We start from the raw sequence: 18,614 nt of genomic DNA on the forward strand, positions 1-18,614 counted from the left end.
TTCAACTGCAGAGGCGAGATACTCATAATAAGAAGGAAATAGATAATATCTCGCCTCTGCAGTTGAATCATCATTTTCTTAATCTTTGGTATAATTTTATCAAATTTATTCTTTACGATATTCAGTTATTTGTAGTTTATATAATATGGTTCTATCATATACATCAATCACACTTTAGTTTTTTTGGGGTTTTTCCAAATAAGCCTGAGAAACGCAGAGCTTCTCGCAACTCTTCAAAGCGGCTTTTGATTCGGTAGCTATGGAATTGCATATGCCTACAGGTAGTTGCGAGCCTAAAAAAGTTGACATCTTTTATTTAACTGGACTTAGGAGTTAATTAACTCTGTTTATAATTCTGTTAGAGAGTTTAACGATGTGCCTAATGTGGCTTTGTCAAACAAAGTTTAGGATAAAAATAAAAGTCAATAAACGTTTGATGTTTTAAGTTGTATAAGCCTAAGTAGATGCTTTAAATGGCCAAAATCTGTAAGTTTGGGATTTTAATAACCATTTTCCCGTTTATTAATAGTAAATTAGTGAGATCCCAACCATGAGAGCAAAACGGTTCCAACAAAATCATGTAAAAGAAAACAATTTCTTATTGAAGAAGTAAACTTAAGACACAACAGCTATCTCTCCACCTCCGGCTCCTCTAGCTAAACGTTCCTTCTTTCTGGCAAACTTTCTCTCCTTCCTAGCCTTGTTCTTAACACGCTTGGCCTCAAACTGGCCAGAGAGTGTCTTCTCTCTCGCCTGCTCAACCTTGGACTTGTGGATGCTCTCCATAAGCACGCGCTTGTTCTTAAACACGCCACCCTTCACTTTCTTGTACATGTCATGGTACATGTGCTTGTCGATCTTGTTTTTCTCACGGTAGTTGAGAAGGAAACGCCTCAACACCCTCAGTCTATTCATCCAGAGAACCTTGGTGGGTTGCCTCACCTCTCTTGTACCCTTTTTCTTACCTGAAAACCCAATAAATATTGAATAAGGAAATCTCAAATCTATCAAGAGATTACAAAAGATAATATGCGACCAAAAAAGTAGATATTTCAAACATGAAATTTCATTACCATAACCAGAGTGACGTTGAAACACCCAAACCCGTGAATCTTTGAAAACACGTGAAAATTTCTAAGTAAAAGATCGAGTCAAATTTTATCGGATGAACATGAGAAATACTGCAACTTTATAAATAAAACCCAATACTAAGTATTAAAAATCATGTAGTTTATAATAAAATATCTTTTACAAAACCTCTCAACATTACCCACATTTTAAAAACCCTTGCCGATGGTCTTTATAGCCTCGCGCTCCGGTCTACATAATCAACCTTACCTGCATCGCAAAAGGAGGCATGAGCATACAAAAGTACTCAGTGAGGACGCTCAATACCGCCCACTACAGCCCAATAATCAAACACTCAATCAATACTAACACCCCTAGCATCCGGTTCTATCATTCCTTTACTTAACTAGTTCCATTACTTTAACATTTCTTAACCATTCGACCCGAAGGTCCATAATCCTGCGGCAGAAGCCAACCTGCGGCCGAAGCCAAACCTGCGGCCGTAGCCAAACCTGCGGCCGTCGGTCCATTACATTCCCTTAACCTTTTTCCTTAACCTTTTTCTTATATTACATTTCAATTATTCTTTCCTTTAACGCATTATAATTTCCTGACATAGGTTCTCAAGATCAAACGTTCATTTCTCACATAAACATCCTAACATAACTCGATAATCCATGCATTTCTCAAGAACACGATGAACGAACTTTCCTTAATCAATTCCTATCATACATTTCTTAAGAAAACGAAGAACGAACTTTCCTTAAACGAATTCTATCAAACATTTTCCTATGAATAGGATGAAAAAACTTTCCATAAACAAATTCTATCCAAGCATACACACGTTCTTACTGAATCAACTAGACAAAATAATTCTTATTGGACTGCCACGAATCACGTCCTCACCTGGATTGATCTTAAAAGATCGAAGACTCTGAACCTAGTTGTGTTTTCCGGCGAAGAATCTTGCGATCCTCCTTGCTCGATCCTCACCGCCCAAACTCTCTCTTTAAGACTGCGTTCTTTCTCTAGACTCCCTAAGACTTGATTTTTGAGTTGTGTCTAGAAAGAGAGCTGGAGGTCCCTTTTTATATTGCTCTTGGACTTGCTCACCAAGCTGGAAATTTATTGTTGTTTTTCTTATTTGGCTTGGTCAAAATTTGCCATCAATACTCGAAGAATCTATGCGCTTCTTTCCTTATATGAATCTCGATATCCCGATCTTTCTTCCGTAAAATTCTCCCAAAGATGACCAGTCAAACTTTCCTTAGTTGGAACCCGCATTGTCCAGTAATCGAACATTCATTAATTAGCCATGCGGTCTCGACCTTTCCTTACGCACGCTCCGGGAAAGGTCGTTACACACATGATTTTTTTTTCCATTATGATTTTCACTTATGATCCGAAACTTGTCAAAGTACAACTTATTCTTCCAACCTTCATGGATATAAGTGTTTCCACACTTAGAAAAATAGACTCCTTGATGAATCAAACCTCTCACGATTTATTTCCTTCAAATTTAAAAATACTCCAGGAGCGGGTCGTTACAGATGTCCCTTTAGTTTGGCCTCGTTCAAAGTCCTTGCATGAGCACGTGAGTGGATCTTGGAGGGTTCTGATAATTAAACCATCCTTGACAAGCTCCTAATGTTCTGCCCTGATAGAGTTATTTATATAATAAATCTCAGTATATTAAGAAGAAGATTATCAACATGAGATCTTACGTAAGAGTAAGACTCAATCAAACAGCAAAAAAGTATCAAAATCTTACTGGAATTAGCCATGGAGATATCCTTAGATTCACTGGGATCAAGCCACACTTTTCCTTTCCCGCACTTCATTACGGATGCGGCGAGACGCTTCTGGGCATTCTGGGCGACATGTTGTTGGAGTTTGTGGTTACGAAGAAGAAACAATGAAGAATAAGGTCAAAGAAAGCCGTTATTGTAATTGATCGAATGTATATTGAGACTACAGTACTTATAGGATTTATCCTTAACATATTTCTTAGATCTGAAATAAGGAAAAGCTAACAATTTCCATTTAATTTTAATAATCTTTCAAGAAAAAAAAGAAGCAATTTCCATTTAATAGAAAAAGTAAATAATTATATTTCTATTTCTCTACTTTTTTATCAAAGTTATGGCGAGCGAATGAGCTAAATATTGTCCGTACCAATACGGGACATTCCTTGGGAGTAGCGGCTGTGGCGGCGCATCCTTCGGGGATAATTGCAGCGTCTTCTTCGCTTGTTAGCTTCGTCCTTGTCTTCGATGTTGATACCAATGCCACCATTTCTGTTCTGGAAGCTCCTCCTTCTGAGGTTTGGGGGATGGAGTTTGAACCTATATGGTAATAGACTTTAGTCTCTGGATCTTAGCTCTAGAATAATGATTTGAAACTATTTGGAGTTCGTAGCTTAGATCAGTCGGGAACCTAAGACTAAGAGTGTCGTGTACTGTCTATCTAGATCGCTTCTGATTTGTTCATGTAGACTCACGATCATAGTAGCAGAACAGCAGTTTATTAGTGCTTGCGTGAAACGTCTCATGAAATGTGTAGCTCGGATCAGAAAGGAGCTTTGAGTGTCGTATATTGTGGTCTGACTCTCTAGATCTGTTCATGTGGACTTACAACCATAGTAACAAAACAACAGCTTATTGGTACGTACTTAGGTGAAGCATCTTCTTGATTTGGTCATTGCTTGTGATCGTTTCATGTATTAGTCGTGACTTGTTTTCACTGATAACATAATATACCATACATTAATAAATAATAATATAGATGATTACATGAATCTGATCAGTCACAAACTTCTTCTTCGCAACCTTTTCTTGCTACATGTGATTTCTGATCTAGGTGCTTTGTTGAATGTTCTATATCTACATACCTATTGACAATATAGTGTTCAAAATGGTTCATGCACCTAAACCAATCAACGTTACTTTATTTTAATCATATGCATGTATAAATTTCAAGATAGGATAGGGTAATTAGTTTACAGTTGAACCACATTTACAAGAGAACAAAAAAATCTTAGCATCTTAATCAACGACGTGCTAGACGCAGGGCCGGCTTATTAGGGGGACAAGCGGTGTGACCGCCCCTGACCCAAGCTCGTGTCTCCTCTATAATAATAAATAAAAGGTCCAATTTTTTATAAATTTATATTTTTATATATAAAAAATTATAAATATAATAATTTAAACTGAAAAGGACCCAAAATTATTTGATATGTATATAGTTTTATTTTCATTACAAAATATATAAAATATTACCGATTAAATTTTATAAATATTTTAAACATTATCGGAATATAAATTTTAGAGAGTACAAATTTTTGTTTTTGCTCTAGGGCTTCAAATTGAGCCGGCCCTGGCTAGCCAGACGAGTTTATTATAGAAGAATCTTAAAATCAAATAAAGTTAAAAAAAAAATATTTTTTAAAAGTTATTGTAATTTTGCATTCAAGATATCGTTCTTCGAGTTATGAAGTTTATCTCGTAGGTAAGATGTTGCTATTGTGTTTTTCTTTTCTCAAAATCGAGATATTTCAGAATTTCGATGTTGTAACGGATCAGACTTTTTCCACTAAAGTTCCCTATGAATAATGAAAAAGAAACACTCTAAACATAATCATATAACCTTTTTCATAGGTACACGAGAATCATACGTACCTGCGAGAATCGGCAAAAGAAAAAGACCGCTAGTTCGTCTCTTCATGCCCGTCTTAAGAGCACCAGCGTTAATGAACCCCCTATTACGGTTCATAATTTGAATTTTTTATTATTTTTTTTATTTTTATTTTAAAAATAAAAAAATAAAAAATAAATTGACTAATAGCGGGCCGTCACGTGACGTGGGATCCGCTAAACAGTGATGATTCGGGTTCATACGGAAGAAGCATGGCGAAACATGATGATTACTGTAGCATATTATAATTTTTTTTTTCTGGGGAAGCGTGTGAACTCCACCCCCGAACTTCCAATGCTCGTGCTCTAAATTTCACAAGACAAAAGGTAATTTAAAAAAAAAATATTGTAATGTGGTTTCAACTAGTAAACTTTGTTGTGATCAGGTGTAGTGGTAACTGGTAAAGTAAAACAAAATAACACAAAATAAAACAAAATACCACGAACCATAAATATAACGTTCGATGTGATTCACGATAACTCCACCCATTACCAACCACATAATCATCATCATCAGTTCCATGTAATGGTAAAAAGCCTTAGAAAGTAACGGCGGTTACATATGTTCCATATATTACAGACTTTATTTGATTTTCACTTATTACATTTACTTTATTTTATGCATACGATGAGATGACATCATCAATCATCCACACATCCACTGACTCGTCGAGCTGACTCGGCTGCTCCCCCGTGGTACCACCGTCAAGCTCAAGGAAAGACTCCAAGCTCGATATCTGCTGTTTAAGATCGTAATCAAGCTCAAACCCGTAACTCCGGTTCTGAAACTGGTCACCGTTCCCGAACCCAATGCACTCGACCGGGAAACTCGGCTGAGTTAACTCGCTCTGAGAGAGTACACAGAGCTTCTTCGCCGGAGGCTGATCGTCTGACACTGGGGGTGATGTCAGCGGAGGAGGAATAAGATCAGGGAAGTTGAGCTTGGCTTTATCGCCGCGGATACGCTTAGCAGCTACGTCATAAGCCATGGCGGCTTCCTCCGCCGTGTTGAACGTCCCGAGCCAGACTCTGGTGCCTTTCCGTGGATCTCGTATCTCTGAAGCCCATTTTCCCCACGGACGCCTACGTATCCCTCTGTAAACGTTCTTCCTCTTCCTCCCCCGTTTCTCCGTCGTCGCTGGCTCCCTCTCCTTCTCCTTCACCACCGCCTCATCTTTCAACGCCACTTCTAAAGTTTAAAAGTGCAAGATTACATATACACAGCCAAGTTCCACAATAAACTAAATAATTATTTTACAGAATCTTTTATCATCATTACTCATGCAACTTCTAGAAAATAATTCTTCCTTTTTAACTTACTAAAAATCTCTTTAACTATTCCAACTATTTAATTTTCTTAGATTTTCAAATTACTACATATTTTTTTTTTGCATGATTAATTTAATATTACCTTGTTGGTTGGTGGGTTGAAGCTTGGAGGTGGGATGGAAACTCCATAAATAGTCGCCGGCGGAAGCATCGAGCTCAGACCAGAGTTCCTCCGCCGTGAGTTTCCTACCCTTGGCCTTGGTGAGGATAGGAACAAAATCGGATATGATAGCACCGCCACACATTTTCTCTGTTTCTTTTATTTCACTCTTATGCTGGGTTTCAAGAGAGAGATGAGTTTGGTGGACGTGAAACGCATTTATAGGCGAAGATAAATGATGTATAGAGAGTACAGTATATGTTGATAAAATAAAAGATAGGAAAGCTTTTGCAGTATAAAATGAGAAAGCTTTTACACATGTTCCTTTTTTTTTTCTTACACATGTTCCTTGATACACGACGGTTACAACAAATTGAATCCAGATAACGACAAAACTAGATGATTCGTTTTGATACCTGAAGAAAAACGTATGAAAATGTCATTAATTTATGATTAATCTGAATCTGGAGTGTTGCCTCCACGAGCGTCGGGTAATGAATGCTTCCTAGCCTAAATATATATTGAATCAGTACACCTCATCTTTTATACGTAAAATAAACGAGTCAAAGAACATGGAGTTAGAGCGATGTACTGAGAGCACCATTAGTGGTGAGCTATCTTAGAGCAGCTCCAGAATACCTAACAACAGGCTCCTAACAACAGGCTCCTAAAAAAAAGTGATTAAAAATAAATGAAAAAGGCCAAAAAACTTTAGAACCGCTGTCTAATTTGGGCTTTTTAGAGCCGCTAAGAAGCTCTTACGTGGCGGCTTGTGATTCGACCGCAAATCAAATGCTCTCTCTCTCCTTCGTCGCGACAAAGTCGAATGGCTTTTGGTTTGCATTCTCGACTTCTTCGTCTTCTCACTTGAATTTCTTCGTATATGTCGATTTTCGTCGACTATGTCGTCTCGGCGATCGTCGTCTGTCTCGTCGTCTCTCTCATCTCGAAGCTCGCCGTCTCTCTCGTCGTCTCTCTCGCCGTCTGTCTCGTCTCGATTCTCGTAATCTCTGTCGTCTGTATCGTCGTCTCTCTCGTGTTGAATCTTGCCGTCTCTCTCCTCGTCTCTCTCGCCGTCTCTCTCGTCGTCTCTCTCGCCGTCTCTCTCGCCGTCTGTCTCGTCTCGATTCTTGTCGTCTCTCTCGTGTCGATTCTCGTCGTCTCTCTCGAATCTGGTCTGAAATCTCGTCTCGGTCTCCTTATCGGTAAGAAATCATCCTTTTGATTTGGTCTGAAATCTCACACTCTCTGTTCGTGATCCGCTGTTATGATGAACCTTGAAGAGAAAGCAAGGATGGAGGAAGGATATAACTCAGACAAGATGGAAGAAGAAGCAAGATAAGTTCGAACCTTGTCTTTTGAAAAAGAACTTTTATTAAAAGATGATAACAGTGGTGATATATTTGATAATATTGAGGAAGGTGAAATCTATTAGATTGGTAGTAGAGTTTTGTTTGACTGTTGAAAATATTGAATCCTTTGCATAGAAACAGAGTCGGTTGGTTTGTTATAACAAGTGTTGATGATGAATTTTAGGAAGAACTGTCTCTATTAGTCTGGAAGCAGAGTCGATTGTGTTTCACATTATCACACCAAGCTGTTCTTGTTTTTATTTTCATATCATTTTGTGTTCGGTTATCTGTGTAAATAATTGATTGATCAAGGTTTATTACTTTGTTTATATAATTCTATTTTTGTTGGTTGTGTGAGGAGTGGTGATCATCAAGAAGCGGGAGCCGACAGTTGGAGAGTTTCCTTTCATTCATTACGGATTCAACATGGCCAGAAGATCCATATTTCACTTCAATCAGCAAGAGGTTAGCAGACTTGTCTTTAATACTTTGTTAGAGCTTCATTAGGTTTGGAAATTAAATGGTATTGGTTAGAGCTTGATTAGGTTTGAAAATTAAATGGTATCTGTTAGTTGTGTGGATGTGATTTGCTTTTGTTGTCGTGTTTCTTTTAGTTGTAGTTTCTTTTAGTTGTAGGTATGAACATTGATTGCCATTAACACACAAAGAAAGTAACTTCAACAACTAAAATTTTTAAGTTTCCTTTAAAATCTGAACAATACTCCTAAACAACAACACGTAAAACAATCAAATACTTCTCCTTTTCGACTTCCTTACAACGTTCCTATTTCTTTTGAATCCATAAACAATTTTATGGATTCATATACTCAACCTTCTAGCTTTATGGATCTCTTAAACCATCAACAACCAAACACTCAACCTAGTGTAGATATCTCTGCGTTAAATGTCTCTTTGTTCGGTCCTTGGTCTGAAGAAGAAAACGTTGAAGCCCACACTGTGGAGGACCGTAAAGAGACAAGGAAGTGGACACCAACAGAGGATCAGGTGCTCATCAGTGCTTGGTTGAACACCTCCAAAAACCCTGTAGTTGGGAAATGGTGTGGCGCATCTACAACTAAAGATAAGGTGCAGTCAAAAAGGAGGAAGTTAGATGAACACTCTGCACAATCATCAACTTCTGTGGCTGGAGAGGATGATCAATCCAAGCGCCCTATTGGAGTTAAAGCGGCAAAGGCGAAAGGAAAAAGGGCTGTGAGCAATGCAACGAAGTTGGATGAGGAAGAAAAGGAGTTGCAGAGCATCTGGGGTATTAGACAGAAGAACTTTGCTTTGAAAGATACTCTTAACAAGCAAAAAGATACTCTTAACAAGCAAAAATTGCTTGACTCTCTAATTGCAAAGACTGAGCCATTAACTGAACTCGAACTTGCCTTAAAAAACAAACTTATTAAAGATATGTTGAGTCTTTAGTTGCGTCTGTATGATCTGGATTTAACAAGCAAAAATTGTTTGTGTCGAGTCTTTAGTTGTGTTTTAGTTGTCTCTGTGAGCTGTTTGTGTCGAGTTTGTAAGATAATTGCCTTATCTTAATGTAAAATAGCTGTTTAATGTTGTATATCTCTCTGTTTGTAAGATAAATGATGTTTCTTATCATGCTGGTTAATGTATAATATTGTCCATCTCTCCATTAGTTTTGTTTCTTATCATGCTATCTCTCTGTCAGTTTTGTTTCTTATCATGTTGTTTCTCATGTAACAGTCCAAGCCAAGACGTAAAGAGAGAGACATGTGACACAAAGAAACAAAGATGCCAAGTCTTCTTTATAAACTTTGCCAATTCTTTAAAAGTGTATAATAACAAGTCTTCTTCTCTCATACCATATCACAAGAAACTTTTCCAAATCTCTTCCGAAACACAAACCTCTCTTACAATATCACTACAAACAAGTCTTCTTCTCTCTTACCATATCAATACAACACTTACCTTTTCTTCTAAATGGCTTCTTCTTCTAATAATTTTGAAGACATGATGGACGAGAGATTCGACGAAATTTTCGATCAACGATTCAAAAATCTACTTATTCATAAAGAAGCTCAACAAGAAGTGTCAAGGTCAAAAAAAAAAAACGAGCCTACATTGAAAGACAACGAGAACAAAGACACATTCAGTTATGGAACAATTATTTTAGTGAAGATGCAACATATCCGTCTCACATGTTTCGTTGCCATTTTCGAATGAACAAGCCCTTGTTCATGTGTATTGTTGATCGACTCTCCGCTGAAATCCCATACTTTCAACAAAGAAGAGATGCTACTGGAAGGTTCGGTCACTCTCCGTTACAAAAGGCAACGGCAGCTATCCGTATGATGGCGTATGGTTGCCCAGCTGATGCTGTCGACGAATACCTCTGACTTTGTGAGACCACCGCGCTTTTATGCTTGGAACATTTTGTTCAAAGAATCATAAATATATTTGGAGACGAGTATCTAAGAAGACCCACGCCAGAAGATCTTCAACGACTAGTCGATATTGGAGAGATACGCGGATTTCCCGGGATGATAGGAAGCATTGATTGTATGCATTGGGAGTGGAAGAATTATCCGACCGCATGGAAAGGTCAATATACACGTGGATCAGGAAAGCCAACCATTGTTTTAGAGGCTGTAGCTTCACAAGATCTATGGATATGGCACGCGTTTTTCGGACCACCAGGTACATTAAACGATATCAATATTCTTGATCGATCACCGGTTTTTAATGATATATTACAAGGTCGAGCTCCAAAAGTTAACTACATAGTCAACGGAAACGAGTACCATTTGGCTTACTATCTCACAGATGATATTTATCCAAAATGGGCTACTTTTGTCCAATCTATTCCATTTCCGCAAGGTCCAAAAACATCCTTATTCGCTACACATCAAGAAGCTGCCGCATAGCTTCCTGCTTCGATCTTCCCCATCAGCGTACGTAAAGATGTCGAGCGTGCTTTTGGGGTCTTGCAAGCTCGATTTGCCATAGTCAAAAATTGCAAGCTCGATTTTCCATAGTAAAAAATCCAGCTCTTTTGTGGGATAAAATAAAAATTGGCAAGATAATGAGAGCATGTATCATTCTACATAATATGATCGTAGAAGACGAACGAGATGGGTACACTCAGTTTGATGTATCAGTTTTCGCACAACCGGAATCAAACTGAAGTTCCCAAGTGGATTTCACGTATTCGACAGATATGCCTTCAAATCTCGGCAATATGATGAGCATTCGGAATCGAGTTCGTGATAGAACAATACATCACCAGTTGAAAGCTGATTTGGTTGAGCATATTTGGCAAAAATTTGGAACAAATCAAGATTTTAACTAATCGGCTTTTTTCGTTTACGATTTGTATTTGTATTTTTCATATGTTTTATGTAATTTTTATTAAAAATTTTATGTATGCTTTTATTTTAAATCATTCTAATTAAAAAAAAAAATTTTTTAAAAAAAATTAAGAACTCCTATGGGGTTCTCCCATTGGAAGAAGCAAAAATTAATTCTAATAACCAAGGTTCTTAACTTATCAAATCACCTTAAAACCAACTAATTTAATCATTAGAGCCCATTAGAGGTTCTAATGGATGGAGTTGGTCTTACATTCTCTTACCATTACCAATGAAGAAAATAATTGAAAAGAAAGAGAGGGAGAAGAGAATACTTTCATGAAAAAACTTTTTTATAAATTGGAGAATCAATTCTACATGTGACATTTATTTAGTGTGTCTAACACTTATAAAAAGCTAAAAAAAATAACTTTGTTTTGTCTTTTGTGAGAAACTTAACGAGTTTCTACCATTAATGTTGCTCTTGAGGGTTTGTATAATTTATCAGTTGAGCTACAAAGAAATTTTATTTAGTTGAAATACTTTTGTGTCAAGTTAATTTTCTTTTTTTGGAAATAGTATATGTAGCTGGTTTATGGGATTTTGTTAATCTAATACTATTGAAATTCGATTATAATAAACTTCTGTAGTTGTACACAAACTTAAAAAAAATAGTTGTATTCAAACTAAGCTAAAAAGATAGTTGTGAAAATCAAAAAGGAATCTCAGATAAGATTGATGACTGAATGATCTTATTAGAATAGAGGGTTACACAATATATAGTAGTTACACGTAGGGTTTTGTACATCAAGATATTTACATATTGATATTTCTATATATACTCTACACGCCCCCGCAAGATGGAGGAGCTTTAGAAACTCCAATCTTGGACATCAGTTCATGGAAACGACCTCGAGGCAAAGCCTTAGTTAGAGCATCGGCTAGCTGGTCGTGTGTAAAGACATGTGAAACCCGAAGTGCACCTGGCTGAACATTATCTCGTATGAAATGATAATACAATGCCACATGCTTCATACGTGTGTGGAACACCGGATTGGCGCATAAGTAGGTGGCTCCAACATTATCACAATAAATCACCGGAGTGTGCGGGAGTTTGATACGTAACTCAGAGAGAAGAGAGCATACCCATCGAATTTCGCAGGCTGTGTTAGCAACAACACGATACTCAGCCTCCATCGAAGAGCGAGTGACACCATTTTTTTTCTTGGCAGACCAGGAGATAGGTGTAGAGCGAAGATATAAAATGTATGCGTTCGTTGAGAGGTAATCATGTGGATCACCAGCCCAATCCGCGTCAGAAAACGCATGAAGAGTGAGAGCTGAATCACGGCAGAGGAAGATACCATGAGAGACGGTGCCAGCTAAGTAGCAGAGAACACGTTTGGTAGCAGTCCAGTGCTCAACAGTGGGTCGGTGCATGAACTGAGAGAGCTTGTTGACTGCATATACGATATCTGGTCTTGTAAAAGCTAAGTATTGAAGACTTCCAACTACCATGCGGTACTCTATTGCATTCGCAAGTGGGTGACCAGACACAAGTGTGAGCTTCGGATGCGGTGGTAACGGTGTTGTAACTGGCGTGGCATTCATCATCTTCGTTTTCTCAAGAAGGTTCAATATATATTTGCGTTGCATCAAGTGTAGTCATGTCTTTGTGCGATGTGCTTCAATACCCAGAAAGTATGAGATGTTATCGAGATCTTTGATAGAGAAGCGAGCTGCAAGAGACGCAATGATCTTGTTGACAAGCGAGATGCTGCTGCCAGTGATGACTATGTCGTCGACATAAACCAAAATATACACCAAGTCTCTCCCAGATTCATAGACAAACAGAGATGTATCAGAGGTGGAGTTGACAAACCTTGCAGCAAGGAGAGCGCGTTTGATTTCCTCATACCAGAGACATTGAGCCTGTTTGAGACCATAGAGAGCTTTGCGGAGGCGGCATACATGATGTGGCATGTCCTTGTCTATAAACCCCGGTGGCTGTGACACATATACTTCATCATGCAAGGTACCTTGGAGGAAGGCATTATTAACATCCAGCTGTATGGTAGCCAGTCCAAACGTACAGCTTGTTCTGGAACCAGCCGAACTGTCGTAGACTTGATCACTGGGCTGAATGTTTCCGCGTAATCCAGACCATATTGTTGAGTGTCCCCACGAGCTACAAGTCTTGATTTGTGCATGTCAATGGTACCGCTAGGAAGATACTTAATAGTATGAATCCAAGTTGTTGGAATAACATTATGATGAGGTTTTGGAGGAACCAAATCATATGTATGATTTCGCTGAACAGCATTAAACTCATTTAAACTCATCGGACATGGAATTTCTCCATTTTTCATCTCGTAATGCCTGGTTCAGGGTAGTGGGTATAAAAGGTTTGGTTTGTATGGTAAGAGAGAATTTGGTTTTGGGTTTGACAATCTGGTTCTTTGAGCGGGTTCGCATTTTGTGTATATTTTCAGGTGGGTTGGGTTGAGGTTGCGGTTGAATTTGTGGGTCAGGTTGAGGTGGAGGAGAAGTGATTGTTGTTTCTGGTTGGGTAATAGTTGTGGTGGGTTGAGATGAGAGTTGGGGGTTAGTATCTGACGTACCTGGAGGAACTCTTTCTGAACTCATCTGGTCTCCACGAGCCATAGAAGGACTCGAGATAGACGAGTTCACAGGGTCCATCGTATTTGGAGAGGCCGATGGAGGAATTGGCAGCTGCACAGTCGAGTGAAGAGTCGAGCTTGGGAGCGCGGCCGAACGAGCTGGAACGAGTGACCGAGCACGAAAAATGGTAGCAGAAGGCGTAGGAGTGGATGTCTGATCTGAAAGTAAGGAAGAGGCTTTTCTGGTTGAGAAGGAGCAGTGCGATAAGGGAAAGAATTCTCCACAAACTGAACATGACGTGAGGTGAAGAGAGTACCAATGGCTCTATCCAAACACAAATATGCACTTTGTGTTAAGGAGTAACCAACGAAGACACAAGGCCTAGAGCGATCATCAAGTTTATTCTTCGTATACGGCCTTAGCCACGGGAAACACAGTGAACCAAAAACCCTGAGCTTCAAGACGTTTGGTGATTGTCCAAACAACTGTTGATACGGTGAAGCATTGTTAAGAACTCGTGTCGGCATGCGGTTTATAAGATACACTACTGTCGCAAAGGCATACGGCAAAACGTCTTTGGAACTGCCGACTTTCCAAGTAATGTGAGACCAGTTTCGACAATATGTCAATGCTTTCTTTCGGAGATTCCATTGTGTTCTGGAGTAAGTGGAGGAGATGTGAGATGAGAAATGTCATGGGCAGTAAGAAACGGTCGCAAGCCAATGAATTCCCCACCGTTGTCGGAGTATAATGTGATGATATTTGTTTGGAAACGTTTTTCAACCAAGCTTTTGAAAGCAATAAACGTTTCTCGGACAGCTGACTTGTTCTTCAGTGGGTATAACCATGTGTATCGAGTAAAATGATCCACAAAAATCACATAGTATTTGTAGTGATCATGAGATAAGAGAGGGGACGTCCAGACATCATAATAAAGGATTTCGAGAGGTTTTTTAGAGTGAAGAGTATTGGTTTGAAAAGGCAATTTGTGTGTTTTATTCATAAGGCAATCAGAACAAGAAGACACATATTGAAAAGAATCTGAAAACAGAAGAGAATAACTGGAAACAATAGTTCATAAAATAAAGCTTGAGGGGTGGCCAAGTCTTGAGTGCCAAGATGAGAGAGTCGTTTTTGGTGATGGTGAAGTGAAAAAGGTGGAAGTGTTTGAGGCTGTGGGAAGTGGCCACTCGTAGAGCTCGTTCTTAGTTTTACCTTGGAGTAACTGCACCCCCGTGCTGAGATCCTTCACCTGAAAGTGAGCCGGAAAGAATTCAACAAATACACGATTAGTATTGCATAATCGATAAACATATACAAGATTTTTCTTTAAGTTGGGACAAATAAAACATCACGAAGGTGTAAAGGATTGGTTTTAGTGGGAAGAAAAGTTGAACCAGTATGCGAGATAGAGAGTCCAGAACCGTCAGCGATGGTGACCTCCTCACCTCCATTGTATGGTTGGTGTAAGGAGAGATTTCTGAGGTTCGTCGTGAGATGATGTGTGGCACCGTTGTCCATGATCCAGTTGTGAGGATTGTAGTACGGCGCAGCAGCTAGATTGGCTTTGGGTTGCCACAGAGTCGAGTTATTCGCAGAGCCAGAGGAGCCATATGTCTGCAGTTGATTACAGTGATGTGCGCTATGCCAATAGACGCCACACAATTGACAACGTCCCTGATAACCACGGCCTTGTCTATGTTCTGGGCGCGGAGAGTAACCTTGCTGAGGTTGAGAGAAGCTCTGTAGTTGCTGCCATGTTTGAGAATTGCGGTGAGGACCTCTGTTGTTGTTGCCTCCATTGCGATTATTGGGGCGATAATTGTTGTTGCGGTTCTGGTTGTTGACAACGACATTAGCAGAGATTGGGGCTGGAGAGGTGACTGTAACTTGAGTTTGTAGCTTGACTTCATGGTTCAAGAGACGCTCATGGACCTTTGTGATTGTAGGAGGAGTGTCGCGGCTTTCGATCTGGTCCACAACTGATTTGTACTCCTCCGGAAGACCTTCAATCACATATTCAATCTGGTCTTCGTGATCGAGTGGCTTTCCAAGGAGCACAATTTTTTCAAATCGCGTGATCAAACCTTGAACATACTCATCGATAGTTTTGGACTCCTTTTTCCAATACTTGAGTTGTTGTTTGAGTTGCTTGAAGTTAGCTCTGCTGAGCTTAGCATACGTAGACTGCAAGGTTGACCAGATCTCGGATGCCATGGTCGCTGCAGAGAGAAGCGGCTGCTGAGGAGTCGAGATAGCGCCAATTAAGGCGGAGTAGATGAGGCGATCATGTCTCTTCCAGGGTTGGTAAGCCAGATTCGTCGTGATCTGGCCATCAGTAGTAATCGTAGGTGGAGGGATGGTCATGGATCCATCGAGATGACCGGAGAGATCATACCCATCAAAGAGAGCATTGACTTTACGACTCCACATGAAAAAGTTTGTGGAAGTCAATTTCGTAACATTCGTTATGTTAACGTTGAGAATAGATTGATTCTCAGAGATATTGATGGTTTCACCGTGAGTTGCAAGTGATGTAGACATGAGGTTTGAAGAAGACGATGAAAAATTAAAGAATTGAGAGGCGGCTTAAGTTTTTAGGTATCTTTGGCTCTGATACCATATAAGATTGATGACTAAATGATCTTATTAGAATAGAGGGTTACACAATATATAGTAGTTACACGTAGGGTTTTGTACATCAAGATATTAACATATTGATATTTACATATATACTCTACATCTCATAGATAGACGAAAAAACGAAGTAAGCTCATCCTAAACGTTAGTTAATAATTTAATGATCGTATTAAAATGGATTTTTAACGTTAAAACCCCTCAACTATGTTTGTTTTGGGTAAAAACCTCTAAACTAAGTATTTACTGTAAAAGCCCCCAAACTAACTTTATTTAATGAAATAAACCTTAACATGTCATAATTACCAATACTACCGGTAAATCTTTAGTTTAGGGGTTTCTACATTAAGTAAACATAGTTGAGGGGTTTTACCGTTAAAAATAAAAAAAATCAAAATTTTATAATATTATCTAAAAATCAGTAACTTAAATTTTCAAAATTAGCATTTTTAACTTTTTTTTGTAAATATATGAGTTTGATGTGTTTTTAACATCAACATTATATATGTATAAATTAAAAATGTAAAAACCGAGAAAATATAACAAAAATTATATAAAGAATTTAGACGCAGTAAGACTTTCTTCCCTAACTTCCGGATCAGACATATTCCAAGAGCACAAAATGCTATGGCGGACAAGCTTGCAAGTGGTGCGAGGAGTTCTCCTTTTGATATGTTATATGTCAATTCAATACTTTCGGTTTGACTTTCTGAATCGCTCGGTCCAGTTACTTAGTTCTCGCTTACGTTGTCAAAAAAAATTACTAATTTTTAAATAATATTATAAAATTTTGATTTTTTTGTTTTAAAAATTTTTAATGGTAAAACCCCTCAACTGTGTTTACTTAATGTAGAAACCCCTAAAGATTTACCGATAGTAATGGTAATTATGATCTGTTACGGTTTAATTCATTAAATAACGTTAGTTCGAGAGTTTTTTTATTAAATACTTAGTTTGAGAGTTTTTACCCAAAACAAACTTAGTTGAAGGGTTTTAACGTTAAAAATTCTATTAAAATGAATTTTATTTTTGAAATCGTATTAAAATGAGTAATCTGTGTAATGCATTGAACGGTCTCACGTTCATCATGCAGCGTTTCTCAAAATCAAGATTTTTGTTTTACGACGTTACTTTTACGGGCTACCCATCTTGCCCTTTTATTCACGATACCATCTAATCTTGGAACATAAATTCCACAATATTTAACGCTGGCTGTAAGAAATTTACCCGTCAGTGTTCTATAAAAGCATTCGTGGTCAAATATTTCGTGATAAATTAAAAAATGTAAGTACAAAAGATTCCCATTACAAAACAATCAATTCAAAATATATACATACGCACCCCACACTCACACTGCACAAGCTGAACCCATTCTCAGAATACACAGACAAGGTCCATTAACGAGATGCCACGACCAGAACTGTTCTTTTATATACCAAAACATAGCAGATCTAACTCGTATTATATCTTTCGATTCCACAAGAACAGTAAATAGTAGATAGTTTCAAGTTTCATATGCCTCAAAACTCTTTTAACAGTATTGAACACCATAGCTAACGCCAATACATATACAGCCCACAGCTAGAGAATGAGCCTTTCATTTACTTGCAATTAATAGTTAACACTGAGAGATCAACAAACAAAACACATACCTTTGTGCAGTCTGACACAGCCTTCTTGTACTCTCCAACTTCTTTGTTATAACACGGAGCCCTAGTCGAAAGAACTTCCGCTGATCCAGCTTCATCCCCAGTTTTCTCCATAAGAATCACAGCCCAAGAGAGTCACTTTATAGCATCAGCATACTGACCTTGCATGATCTGGCTATCAACCCCTTAACTTTAGCTGATACAGCTGTTACACGAACAACCACCACCCGAATCAGCCCAACCGTCAAAACTTTCAAATCCCCAATCTTCAGCCGGTGCAGCTGAGCTGTTACTGGAAGCAGAAAACATCCCTAATGGATCATCGTTTCCACTTGAGGGTTGAGGAACAGTTGACTGCACACCAAAATCAATGTTCGAAGCACTGAAGCTACCACTGCTCGGATTCGATTGGACTGTGCTCTGAAAATTCCCAAAAGGATCGTTCTTTGCGTCGTCACTACAAGAAAACACGCCGAATTCCGACGTAGGTTCCGACAGACATCAATGTCGTCGGACATTTGTGACGGATTACCGACCAATTTCCGACCAAATCCAAAAAATTGAAGTCGTCGGAATTCCGTCGGCCATTTCCGACGGAACTCTGACGAAACAAGGGTCGTCGGAATTTTCCGACGACTTTTCGACGACATTCCGATAAAAAATGTAACCGTTGTAGTCGTCAGAAGTTCGTCGGTATATTCCGACGAATCTACGACGACATTCCGATTAACAGTAAAGTCGTCGGAATTCCGTCGGAATTTTTCGACGAATTTCCGACGAACCATGTGACCGTTGCCGACAAATATATATGACCGTTGTATAGCCGTTTGAGATTGGACAAT

At 38.7% G+C, this 18,614-nt stretch overlaps 2 protein-coding genes across 3 annotated transcripts; both read right to left on the reverse strand.

Moving 5' to 3' along the window:
- Positions 1–615: 615 nt before the first annotated feature.
- Positions 616–3,363, reverse strand: LOC106292258 (60S ribosomal protein L19-2). Its single transcript, XM_013727861.1, is given in 5 exon segments — positions 616–965; positions 1,074–1,088; positions 2,621–2,725; positions 2,840–2,939; positions 3,244–3,363. Coding segments are annotated over 5 exon segments (690 nt in total).
- A 1,898-nt stretch (positions 3,364–5,261) lies between these two features.
- On the reverse strand, positions 5,262–6,427 carry LOC106292925 (ethylene-responsive transcription factor RAP2-3). 2 transcript variants are annotated; one of them, XM_013728593.1, is made up of 2 exons: positions 6,172–6,427; positions 5,262–5,946 (listed from the first exon to the last, which is right to left on the reverse strand). In XM_013728593.1, the coding sequence occupies exons 1-2, from the start codon at positions 6,332–6,334 to the stop codon at positions 5,378–5,380; spliced, it is 732 nt and encodes a 243-aa protein (XP_013584047.1). In that variant the 5' UTR covers positions 6,335–6,427; the 3' UTR covers positions 5,262–5,377. The 2 variants fall into 2 exon arrangements, with proteins under 2 accessions (XP_013584047.1, XP_013584046.1); XM_013728592.1 differs by having other exon boundaries at positions 5,262–5,949; positions 6,172–6,421.
- Between the last annotated feature and the right edge of the window lie 12,187 nt (positions 6,428–18,614).

This window comes from Brassica oleracea, chromosome C5, assembly GCF_000695525.1.
Source record: "Brassica oleracea var. oleracea cultivar TO1000 chromosome C5, BOL, whole genome shotgun sequence".
NCBI classification, from domain to species: domain Eukaryota; kingdom Viridiplantae; phylum Streptophyta; class Magnoliopsida; order Brassicales; family Brassicaceae; genus Brassica; species Brassica oleracea.